General features: G+C 42.1%; 1 protein-coding gene across 1 annotated transcript in view; it reads right to left on the bottom strand.

Moving 5' to 3' along the window:
* ROCK2 (Rho associated coiled-coil containing protein kinase 2) overlaps positions 1 to 13,089 on the bottom strand; it is a gene marked incomplete in the record, with an annotated part of 2,656,097 nt that overhangs the window by 325,880 nt on the left and 2,317,128 nt on the right. The window contains 1 exon segment of the mRNA XM_044082273.1: positions 11,902 to 12,115. Within this exon segment, the coding sequence (XP_043938208.1) occupies positions 11,902 to 12,115 (214 nt within the window).

Raw genomic sequence — 13,089 nt, 5'->3', positions numbered from 1 at the left:
TACACGAACTACACAACTGCTCCATGACTAGCTGTTACTGACTAGCTGTTATCTTCTGTGGAGGTAAGCCAATCTTGCAAGACAGAGGATCTACAACACTGCAACTAAAGGTAAGAGCCTGCAGTGGCTTCACTGGTGACTTTGCAATGCTCACTTGCCATAATACCCAAGGACTTGAACAGAATTAACGGACTCCTATACTAAAACAGGGTTGTCTTGAATTAACAAGGCTAGGAACAAGTTACCAGGTAAAAGCACACCTTGCAGACTCTGGTGTGCTGCAACCATAACCACACATTTTGTGACCATCCTGGGGACCTACATGAGAACAAACAAGAGTCCAAAACTGGTAATGTCTGTATCCATCTTGGAAGTGTAACAACCTCCTAGACTCCTCTGCAATCTTTATGTGCAAGGAAGCATTTGGGTGACCCACAAAAAGTATGCAAGCTCTTTTTGACATGCAAAAAATAATTATTTCTACTGAAACAATCATGAATTGTTGCCTGAGGACAACGTTTTTCTGACCAATAAGATCCAAGATTGGTCTGAGGCACTTTGACTTTTTCAGCACTAAAAGCAATCCTGAACACTATTCAGGCCCCCTGACATTTTTCAGGACCTCTAGGATGTCCAATTTCTGAAGCAGGCTGTGGACATCTTTTCTTGACTCACTCCCCTGATAAGGTGGACATCAGGTATGACAATGACTGAGGCTAGGGAGAAGTGTGGAAGGGAAACTGGCAAGAACTCCCGTGTGAATTGGCAAAGTAAGATGCAGAGTCTTAAAAACCAATGCTACAGCCAAGACACCCTTATCAACTTTCATACACTGACACCTTCTCGCTCACTTTCTGTCCAAAAAGGTTCATGCCATTAAAGGGGGTACCACAGTACATCACCTTGAAATTTAACTGCGAATGGGATGCTGGCATCTATTGCCTGACCTGTGACATTATGTGCCAGGTGCATGGTGAGATTAGACAAGATGGCTGCTGCCTGAGAAAGAAGTTTAGACTGCAACAAATGACTAGTGCCAAAGTCATGGCCTTAAGTTAAACACAAAAAAATGTATCATCATACCATTCAGCAAAAACATGGCCACTACTGATTACCACATCAATGGCAGCCCCCTAAGCACACAACCTGCGGTGAAAGACCTGGGTACACAGGTTGACAACAGTCTCACATTTGACCATCATGTAGCGGCAGTGGTCAGAAAAGCCTTTTACTGGTTTCATCTCATAAGTAAAGGGATTGCATCAAGAAAAAAGGAGGTTATTACCTCTCTGTACTCCTCCCTCATTAAGTCAATAATTGAGTACAATGCCCCGTTTGGTATGTACCTCTCCAAACACCTGCACCAGCTAGAAAGGCCACAGAAATACCTCACAAAGAGAATTCATGGCCTCCAACACCTGTCCTATGTGAACACGCTCAAATCACTATCACTCTACTTAGTATTGTACAGATTGCTCAGAGATGATCTGTACCTCGCCTACAAGGCAATCCCGGACCCTGCCCTACTACAGATGCTCCATATCCGTAAGTCTAACTCCTCTCGCATTACCCACTCGAAAGGCCTAAATCTAATATGTAACATCAACAAAACCTGCTGGAGAGTCAGGTTAGACTCCCAGCGACTGCCCTGTCCCTGGAATAGACTTCCCATACATGTCAAACAGAATATGTTGCTGACCTTCTTCAAGCAAAATCTTGATGAGTAGATGGGAAACCAGAAATCTGTCCCAGGGGTTCCAACTGTGTCCCTCATTGACAGGGCTGACAGGTGCTGACTTGAGGTTTCTTTTTTGGGGATAAACTCTTGGCTAGGCTTGTAAGGGTCCCAGGGCTATTAGCCTAGTAACCTGCTATGATCCTACTATCCTCCACAAACTTTTTGCAGTGTCTTGCCCATTTAGTCAACAACCTCCTAATGAAAAAGTACAGTTTTGTACCTACCATAAATGTAGATGTTCGAGGATCCACATTGCTGCAGTCCTAACTATTGGGTAGTCCGCTGTCCAGTCGGCCCGAATACCAAAGTATATGGCTGACGTCGGTCAGGGCGCATTAGACTGACGTCAGTACGTCAGGGTACTAATGCGCATGACCGACGTCATATCCTCAGTCTTTTCTTGCCCCAGATGTCAGAAGACCCTGAAAAGATAAGGCCAAAAACCAAAAAATTCCCAACATACCTGCACCAAAATATATATGTACAATATATACAAAAACAGCAGAATATAACTTCACCTACACAACCACCCCTAAACACAGAAGGGAAGGAGGGAGGGTAAATTGGACTGCAGCAATGTGGATCCTCGAACATCTACATTTATGGTAGGTACAAAACTGTACTATGTTCTTCATTCCACATTGCTGCAGTCCTAACTATTGGGTAGAATCCCAAAGCAGAGGTAAGGGAGGCTGGCAAATCATAAGGAAGCAGGAACTGACAACATGCCTTGCAAAATAGCTGTGGCAAAACCAGCCCTAGACTTAGAGTAGAGAGGAAGGTGATAATGCTTAGAGAAAGTATGCACTGAACTCCAAGTAGCTGCCTCCAAAATATCCTTTGTTGCCACTCCCCTTAGAAATGCTGTTGAAGTGGCAGTAGCCCTAGTGGAATGAGGCCTAATCCCAGCTGGAATCTCCTTGCCATGATGGGAATAACAAAATGCAATGCAACACCCAATCCACCTAGAAATAGTTTGTTTAGACACAGGCTTGCCCTTTGAACTCAAAGCAAAAGAAATAAACAACTGCTGAGACTACCTAAAATCCTTAGTCCTGCTCAAATAATAACGCAATTGCCTGTGTACATCTAAAGTGTGCAAAATCTGTTCCCCTTTATTTTGGGGATCTGCATAAAAGGTAGGCAAATGAATAGTTTGGTTTAAAGCCACACTAAAAACCACCTTAGGCATAAAGGAAGGATTAGTACGTAAAGATACCCTATCCTTATGAAAAATCAAAAAAGGCTCCACTGCCATAAGGGCCTGCAACTCAGAAACCCTTCTTGCAGAAGTAATGGCCAACAAAAAAGCAGTCTTCCATGACAAGTATTTCAATTCAGCAGTAGCCGAGGCTCAAAGGTTGTAGAGTAAGTTTCTCCAACACAAAATTGAGATCCCAAGCAGGAGTAGGAGCTCTACGTGGGGGTCTTATATTCTTTGCCCCTCTAAGAAATTGCTTGAACAAAGGATGCGAAAACAATGGTGGGTCACAATCATAGTGAGCTGAAATTGCTGCAGCATGAATCTTAATGGAAGAAAAAGACAAACCTTTGTCCAGTAACTCAGTAAGATATTGAAGAGCCACACTCAAATTTGGCTCAGAAATCTCCAAATTGTTTGCTGCACTCCAAAATAAAAATCTCTTCCATTTTTCTGCGTACACTTTCCTTGTACTAGGTCTCCTGGCTTCCATAATCACATTTAAAACTTGTTGAGGAAGTTGAGACCTACTGTCTTTCAAAACAGAATATGCCAGGCTGTTAGATGAAGAGAGTGAAGCTTGACATTGAGCAGGTGACCGTCTCTTTGAGACAACAGGTGTGGAATCAAGGGTAAAGGCCATGGAGGCTTCCTTACCAAACTCCTCAGTAATGGGTACCAGTGCTGCGAGGCCAATCTGGAGCTATTAAAATCATCCTTGGCTTGTCTTGTCTGACTTTTAGAAGCACCTTTGCAAGAAGAGGCAGAGAGGGGAAAGCATACACATGAAGATTTTTCCAACTGAAAGAAAGAGCATCCACTCTCCAAGCTGTGTGATGAAACCTCTTTGTGCAAAACTTTGGCAGCTGGTGGTTTAGTGGAGAAGCGAACAGATCTATGTCTGGAGTTCCCCATGACACTGTCAATTTTGAAATACATGAAGATCCAGTTTCCACTCGTGGGGATCCATGATTTGTCTGCTTAACACATCTGCTAAGGAGTTCTGTGCTCCCGGCAGAAACCTTGCCTGAAGAGTTAATTGCAAGCTGAGCGCAGTCTCCCATAAAATCATTGCTTGCCTGCACAATGGGTAAGAATCGTTCCCCTTGTTTGTTGATGTACCACATGACAGTTGTGTTGTCTGTTAGAATCAACACCTGCCCTGGAAGAAGTAATTCCTTGAAAGCCATTAATGCAAACTGGACTGCTAACATCTCCTTCATGTTGATATGTAGATGCTGTAGTTTGGCAGGCCACTTGTCTTGTATCCACTTTCCATTTAGATGAGCTCCCCAAGCAATGTCTGAGGCATCTGTCATTAGAATCTGACTCGCCTCTGGCGGGTCACAGAGAGTCCCTTGTTTAGGTGACATTCCTGAGCCCACCACAAAAATTCCTTTTGAATGCAAGGTATTATTTGAATGACAGTGTCCAAATCCTGGCAGTGCTGTGTCCATACATTTTGAGATACCATTGTAGCTTCCTCATATGCAGTTTGGCATTGGGAAGCACCAGAATACAAGATGCCATGAACCCTAAGGCTTGAAGGACTGTCCTTGCAGTCAGCCCGGACTGAAGAGATAGTTGATGGAAGTAACTGGAAAGATTCTTTTGTTTGTCCGGGGTTAAAAGGCCATCTGGGCTGCTGTATTCAGTCTCACACCCAGAAAGCACATGTCTTGAGAGGGTACTAGACTGGACTTTATTTCGTTCACAGAATACCCTAGGCATCTTAGCACTGCTATGACATAATCCAAATGCTGTAGAAGGTCTTCCTTTTCTTGAGCCAGAATCAGGCAGTCGTCCAAGTAAGGATAGATTTGAATTCCTTTTAGCCTGAAGTAAGCTATCACTGGAGCCAGAACCTTTGTGAATACTCTGGGCAGTAGATAAGCCAAAGGGCAATGCAGAGAACTGATAATGAGAATTTCCAGCTCGAAACGCAGATACTTTCTGCAACTTAGTCTTATAGGCACATGAAGGTAAGCTTCCTTGAGATCTAAAGTTACCATCCAGTGATCTTTGCCCAGCAGAGGTAAAAGCTGTTGTAACGTCAACATTTTGAACTTGGGAATGTCCAGATAAGTGTTGAGGGTAGATAAATCCAAAATTGGTCTCCACGTGTTCCCCTTCTTTGGTACTAGGAACAGGCGAGAATAAAATCCTAGGCCCCTTTCTGGCACAGGAACTGGCTGAATGGCCCCTATTTGGAGTAACAGAGAAATCTGCTTGAGAGCCTCTTGTCGTTGTAGAGGAGGAATGTCTGGCATGCCTTTGAAAAGAGGCAAGGTATGGAAATAAAACCTGTAACCGTTGTGAATAATATCCAGAACCCATCTGTCTTGGGTAATTAAATCCCAATTTTCTTTGAAAAGAGACAGCCTTCCTCCCAACGGTGCTGCCAGGCGAGAATGAACTGGCAGCTGAAAAGGCAGGTCATTGGGTCTGCTTACGAAAGGACTGACCCCTGCCCTCACCAGAAGTCTGAGCAGGGGAACTCCCTGTCCTAGGCCTAAAAGAACCCTGAGCTCTGCCCCTACCACGTCTAGACCTACCCCTAGACTGGGAATCATAAGCAGGATAAGTCCATCCCTTAGTAGGCCAATTTCTACTAAACTTCGGAGGCTGCACCTGCAAAAAATCTTTAACAGTTTGCATAGACTTAGCCTTGTCCTCCATTTTCTTCAAAACTGCTTCCACAGGCGAACCAAACAACACATCAGACTGTAAAGGAGCATCCAAAATCCTTGTCTTAACATGCTCAGCTAAATTCTGATCTACGAAGAACAGAACCAGTGGCAGCCACCCTGGAGGAGGCCTGCACAGCATCAAAACCACACTGCAAAGAATGTTTCCCCACCTGTTCAGACACATGAACTAAATCCTGCAACTCTTTACACTCAATACCTTCGGCCAGAGCATCCACCTTAGATTTCAACTGTGAAAGAAGATAATTCTGATATTTTAACATGTGAAACTGACAATTCAACGCCCTCATGGCTAAAGTGGAAGAAGTATACACTTTCTTTCCCCATCTATCCAAAGCCCTTGCCTCTTTATCAGGAGGGACAGGATTTTTAACAACTGAGGCCTTCACACCTTTAGGCCCCTGAGAGACAGTTTCCGGGTCTGCCCTAGGACTCTTAAAAAGATACTTATGAGCTTCAGGCACCCTATAATACCTATCCGGTTTAACTGGAGCAGGAGGTAAAGAATCAGGATTCAGGGAAGCCTCTGCAAACACATCTTCCACCACATTCAAAACAGGAGGTATAGCTAAAGGCCTATGCTGGGGTAAAAACAAGAATTCCCTAAGCCTTTTCCTGGAATCAGAGAAATCTTGACCTTCCCATTTAAAATGCTCCCTCATGGAATGCAGAGTCTCTGAAAATGAAAAATCCTCAGGAGGAGAAGCAGAAGGAGTAGAATCATCCACATCAGAATCAGAATAAGGAGGGTACTCCTGCAAGTCTTCAGCCGAAGACTCAAGCCTCGAGCATTGCTCAAAACTCTCAAACTCAGGTTCCACCCTAGGCCTCTTATCAGGAGGGGGCATAGAACCCCTTATCATAGTAATCAAATCCTCTGCCATTTTAAGCATATGTTTCTTAGGCAAGGACCCTGAAGCACTAGGAGGAACCCCCACTGAAGCTAAACTAGGCCTGCCCCTCAAAGAAGCCTTGGAAACAGAAGGGGAGGCTCTAACCACCTTAGGAAGAGAGGAAGAACAGCCACCTGAGAAGCCCCCTCAGCCTGGCCTACTTCCTGAGAGGATACATCCTGTAACAGTAAAGTCTCTCCCTGAGACTCCAAAGAAACACCTGGCAAAACCTCCGGCTCCACTGAGCCTTCTAAAGAACCGACGTCTGGGACTGTCGGTTCCTCCATTCTAGGCTTTGCTGCTTTATCTTTGCGTTTTTTAGCCGAAGCGGGCGTCGGAGCATCCGACGGCATTTTATAATTACAACGCTTCCCAAACACTAACCTGGCACAGTCTAACCTTCTCTTAATAGTGCGTTTGTTAAATCTAGCACAAGAGCGGCATCCAACAACGTCGTGCTCAGGCCCTAAACAAGGTATACACAAAGTATGGTAATCCCTATGAGGTATCTGTTTCCCACAAGAAATACAGTTATTCACTTTTTCTGACATCCGGTTAAATACTGAGGCAAGAAAAAACCAAAATATTCCCCAACGGGGTACTTAGCCAACTTTGATTCGGTCTGAAACTCTGACTTCAGAAACTTTCAGAACGCCAACCTGCACTCGCAAAATTGCTTCTGCATCGGACCATGCGGCAAAAAAGACTGAGGATATGACGTCGGTCATGCGCATTAGTACCCTGACGTACTGACGTCAGTCTAATGCGCCCTGACCGACGTCAGCCATATACTTTGGTATTCGGGCCGACTGGACAGCGGACTATCCAATAGTTAGGACTGCAGCAATGTGGAATGAAGAACATCACAGCATATTTGAAAGACAATCAATCTGACTAGAAAAGTGGATGACACTCGTACTTGCTTCCTTCTAGCAGTGCAACTCCCTGCTAGGGCAATGGGGGAGGATGAGGCTCTGCGCTTGGAACAGCAGGCTCCCTTTCAGGCCTCTCATGGTTACTATGAATCTAGATTTTTGGGACAGTTTCAAGGCATCCCAAGCCTCAGGCAACCAAGGGATCCCTTCTGGTCTCCTAGGAATAGGGGGCCTCTACATCTTTCCACACCCTGTTACAGAAAATATCTTTTATTGCAGGGGGTACCACCCACAAACTCAAAGGGAGTTCAGAAAGCCTCTAGCAAGATCTTTTTTAGGGATAAGGGTGGTTCAGTAGACCACACCCTTTTATACTTAGTGTCATCTAGGCGATGTAGGTGAATAACTCCATTTCCATATGTCTGGCAGAGGAAACATCAGAAAACAAACTGCTTTCTTTTGAATGTATGCTTCCCATGTCCTTAGGTCTGCTTGGTAGGGATGGTTCTGAAAATAAGAAAGAAGATGAAGATGATTCAGCCTGAAGTACTGATCGGTTTGGTGACCTTCCAAAACTCTGCCCTTAGGTCAGGAAGATATGGAGGCCACAAGAACAAAAGAAAAAAGTCTTGGGGCAAAAGCAGTGCAGTAGCAGCAATTGATGGCAGGGCCCATGCATAGAAGTATGCAATGCAGACACATACATCATTGTCAAATACTTCACTGGACCCAAGCATGTGGATGCCATTGAAAGGAGGCAGGCTCTCACTACCATATATATCAGCCCCAAAGCTTGCATCAGCACTGACCAATTGTCTTCACTGATACTGAAAGGTCTTTTGGAACCAATATCAACATCAAGCCCTTGGCCCTGAGCAATGGTCTGAATGACACCAAGGGGCATCAGTGCTGTGGATCTACCAGAACACTCCTGCTCCAAAACCAAGAATCAGGAAAAAAATGTGCATCAAGGCAGTCTGTGACAACATGCCCTATATCTATACCCATGTCAGTGCAGTAGAAAAAAATAAGATTAGTCCAAAGATGTCAATCAAGACTGATACTGAATCACTTACAAACATCAATCAAGATGTTTGGTGTTTGTCAATGCTATCTAAACTGATGCTAAAGCTGGAGCCAATGATGAAGACAAGGAAACAGGAGGTATAAACACACTGGATACAGACAGGGAAGGGATAAGACTCATCTTCATATGTGCCTCTAATGAGAGCATCCATCCTCTTTCCTTAACCAAAATCCACAGTAAATGAATGACTATGATGGAAATAAATTAAACATGTATGGATTTGTCCAATTCTTCCATCTTTTAAGCCCCTTGTTCCCAGAATTAGGCTTTTAGAACTTTCTCTGGGATTCTTTGGAAGGCTGAAATGGAGAAGAATTACCTGCTTCAGCACTTTCCCTGGGTAACATCTCCTGGAGTGTTAGTTGTGTTGTCTCTCTTAAGGTTCTTTTACAAAATTCTTCACAGATCTCGCAGTCAACATGTAAAATGCCAAGGTCTGCATAGCCCTGTGGTGGTACTTTACAACCACAAGACTCACATTTTTTGACACTAAAAGACTGTTTAATTTTTTTGTAATAATAAAGCTACACACAGACAAAAAAAACACACAGTGTCACTAAGTTAACCAAAACAAAAAATAAATGTTACAGCAGGTAAAGATAGTGAGAAACCTAACCTTGCAGTAAACAAGAGTATGTGAAAAGGTTTGATAAAACAACCATCACCCATGGGGGAGATTAATAATTATTTGATGGCGATATCTGTTAAAAAAGGGAATTAATCTGACCTGAATGATGACTTGGATGGCTGAAAAGTGAATAGAAGAGGGAAGAAACAAAACTGAAAGCTATTTTAAACCACAAGGAAAACTTTTAGTAGCCTAACGCCATTTCTCAAGCTTCATAAAGTTCAGTAAAGATCTGAAGACCATGTGGAGTGAGGTGCATTATAGCTAAGGAAGGAGCTGAAGCCTGTCAAAATTTCATGTCAAGCTGAACTGGACCTGTGGGCTAGCCCAAAAGCAGTTGGAAGAGGAGACTAGATCAGCCTAGATACCTTGCATTCCATTATATATGATGCCACACCAATAAGAAAAAGCTAATGCTGAGCACATTAATAGAGCAAATACATGCCTTTTTTGATCTTATGCTTTTCTCCCAGATCAGCAATGCCAGCACAAGATACTATATAATACACTAAAAGAAAAGTAAACTAAATCGTAAAAGCAGCACAAAAGAAGTTAATGGTGTTAGTATGAGAAAACAAGCAAAAGACCCCCTCTGTTACTTACTGTTGCTATGAAAAAATGTATTAAATCAGTGGAGAATGATTCGTAGCATTGGGCTAGAGGTAAAATAAACGAGCAATATTGTTACAGTAGGTATTAAAATGTTTAGAAACAATGTTTCGAAAGGATTCATAAGTAAAGCATAACTGTGTTCCAGATAATGGCTGATATTAGAATGGTACTGTGCAACAAAACAGATTGCATGCAGCAGCTCTTTCAATGCCAAATTAATACATTTGCTTTTTGCAGAGTTAAGACAAGTGATGTAAAGTTAAAGTTTATTACCATGAATAAACTGTGCTAAGAAAATCCACATAAACTGATCACAGAGTTAAGAAAAAATGCCTTTAAAACATAAATGAACAATGATACATATATTTTTAGAGCCACGGTTTAGCTCACAGATCTAACATGACCACACAATCTCATTTTAATTACTGTAACAGACAAAACACTGAAATGTATGAAATAAATAAAAAGTAGCACTTTTCTGTGTACTACTCAACAACTTGTGAATTTATTTGTAAAACAGGTAAGTAAACTGGTCTACTACAAACCCACTTCAGCCACCACCTGAATCACAAGGGTAAGAGTAAATGCAGCACTCATGGATGGCTTAGAGAAGCCGATCAGCCATGGTAGGTTTACAGGGAGGTGGGGAGAAACTGCAGCAGCAGGAGAAAACCAACAGAGGCACACAAGAAACAGGCATTCTCCATACAGATAATGGACAGAATTGAATAGAGATGACACTGTGAAGAAGAAAAACCTGAACCACTGAGTCACCAAAAATATTAACAAGATTACATTGACAGAACAACTACAATGTGGAGTAAATAGTAATTCAGACTTCAAAATGAACTTTTTAAACTGTAACAATAGTCGGGCAATATAACTTTTTTTAATATATGGGTCATGTTTTAGACCAGATATAGGTGCCTTGAGCATCAGTCCACTGATACCCGTTGGAAAACACCTCTTCAATGTTGTCAAATTATCTGGCTTTCTCCCCATACACGGCCACCCTGATAAGGGGAATGGGCTGCAACTGAGAGATGAATACTGGATACGGCCTGCTGAAAGATGAGTTATACTCCTGCTGCTGTAGCATCAACAACAACAATTCTCAGTGGAATTTTCATACAGCCTTAGCCCCAACTATTGCTAGCTGGTTGCACATATGTTTAATTACTTGTCTGCAGAGGGCAGTGAAGTCAGGTTCTTGTGCATGCATGGTTCCATGTAATGCTTTCATGCCCCCCCCCCCAGCTATGCCTGGAAGCCATCACATGGGTAACCTCAACAGTAGTTTGTGCCCTCACCAGCATAAAGGCAATCACAGCATATTTACTTACACCTAGCCTCCCCCTTAAGTGGGGGAACGGATGATCAGCATCACTACAAGGACACAATTCCCTTCCACATGTGAGTAAATGCTTCTAGGCACTCACAAAAAGAGCTACCAAATGCCAACAACTGGGACTACCTCCTGCAATACTGCCCCTTTCTGAGGGTCTGCAGCACTGAACTGTCTTGGAGAGCACCCTCCCTCATAGGATGGGTGTACACTCAACCTTCTCCACCAGATCCTTTAAGAACTTAAAATGCTTATCAATTTTGGGTGACCAGGACCACAGTCAAGGCTGTATCCTTCTATGGCACCAGAGCTGGTTTGTGTGTTTTCATGTATGTTCTGCCCTTATAACTAGTATATATGCTACTTGATGAGTTCAGTTACATGAAATGAGCCTGTACCTCCCAGTGTAAATTTCCTGGCATCCACAATATGTCAGCTGTGTAGTGAGCTGCAGCCCCCCCCCCCCCCCAACCCACAATGAGCAATTCAGCATTTGTTATTCATTCTCACAGTGTCTGTCCAACACCACTAGCTCAGGGTTTTTTAATTGATCCCAGTTAGCCAAGTCATAGTGTCTTAACTAAACTTGAAAGCCACTAGAATTAAAATATTTACAATACAGACATCTGTCCACTAATTAGCAAGGTAATCCAAACATTATTTGCATTTTCTTTAAAAAATGGAAGTTCTGAAAACCAGACTAATAAATATCTAAAGTTTACTGATGGTTACAGCAATTCAAATATTACAAAATAAAATACTCACTCTCCAGTTCTTTAAGCTACAGAAACATTTAACAGGGTGATATAATTACCTTGGTTTGTTTGCAGGAAGCTGTCTACTTGGTCGCCTCATTGACTGGTTTGGCTGTACCTTCATGGAAGCTCTAGGAGAAGATCTTGCAAAAGGATCTGGCGCAGGTGGCTTCTTTGGTATCTTTTTTACTAACCGACTCACCCACTTCTGCTGATCATCCATACTGTTGGCCAATACAAGCAGGTTCTTCGCCATTGAAATATCATAATTTACTGCAGGAATGAACATTTAAAACAGGAGTACAGATGTTAATTTCAACCATGAAAAGTAAATAAAAAATAGAAGAACTACAATGCTAAAGGAAACTAAGGGCTTAACATTAAACAACTGGTACCCTAACTTCTAACACAGCAAACAACCTCTGCAATAATGAAATTTATACTTCCTGTTGGTCTCAAGAAATGGGAATTGTTTGTGGCTATAAAAAAAGCAGGGAAAATTAATTACTGGTATAGCATATGTTAAAATGGACAAGGAAAGCTGTGGTACATATGATCATGAAGGGGAAAGGAGGAAAATACTACCAGTTTATACAGTCTAGTAACTCATAGATGTACAATACTGTAGCATTTGTTTTTCTGAACAGCCTGCAATATAAAACAATCAGCACTTAATGCACAGACAAGCATACATACATTTTGCAATCATAAAAAAAAAAAAAAAAGAGTTGAAGTTAATACCAAAGTATGTATGCAGAAAGATATTGCAACAATGTTGATGAACTACAAAGTTTAAATTTCAATATTTAATAAACATTACTTGCACGGGTACTTACTTCAACTCAATATTCAAAAGCATCTTGGCCAGCTTGTTCTTATTTCACACATCCCTTCAATGTCAAATGACACTCTCTCAAGGAGACTTGCATTTAATGCAGAGTGATGTGGTCTGATTTAAAAATTGACACCCCATAAGGCCAATATACAACAGAAATAAACTAAAATGCTCCCAATAAATAAAATAAACCAAAGGGTGACATCTGCAAAAAATCCATAATACTTAGGAGAGGGGGGACTGTGGTCTACATGCAGCTTGAAAACCTATTTCATTTTACAGCAAAACTTGACCGAACTTTAAGGTAGCAGCAAAGTTATCAAAAAAACACAAAGAAAAGTACCATTCCCTTTAACAAATTTGAAAGATGTGATGCTGTACAATTAAGTGATATGTTCTCACTGTATCATTT

Source organism: Protopterus annectens, chromosome 1.part1, assembly GCF_019279795.1.
Source record: "Protopterus annectens isolate FY-2018-M chromosome 1.part1, PAN1.0, whole genome shotgun sequence".
NCBI lineage: Eukaryota > Metazoa > Chordata > Ceratodontiformes > Protopteridae > Protopterus > Protopterus annectens.
This window is presented reverse-complemented; position numbering and strand designations above follow the sequence as displayed.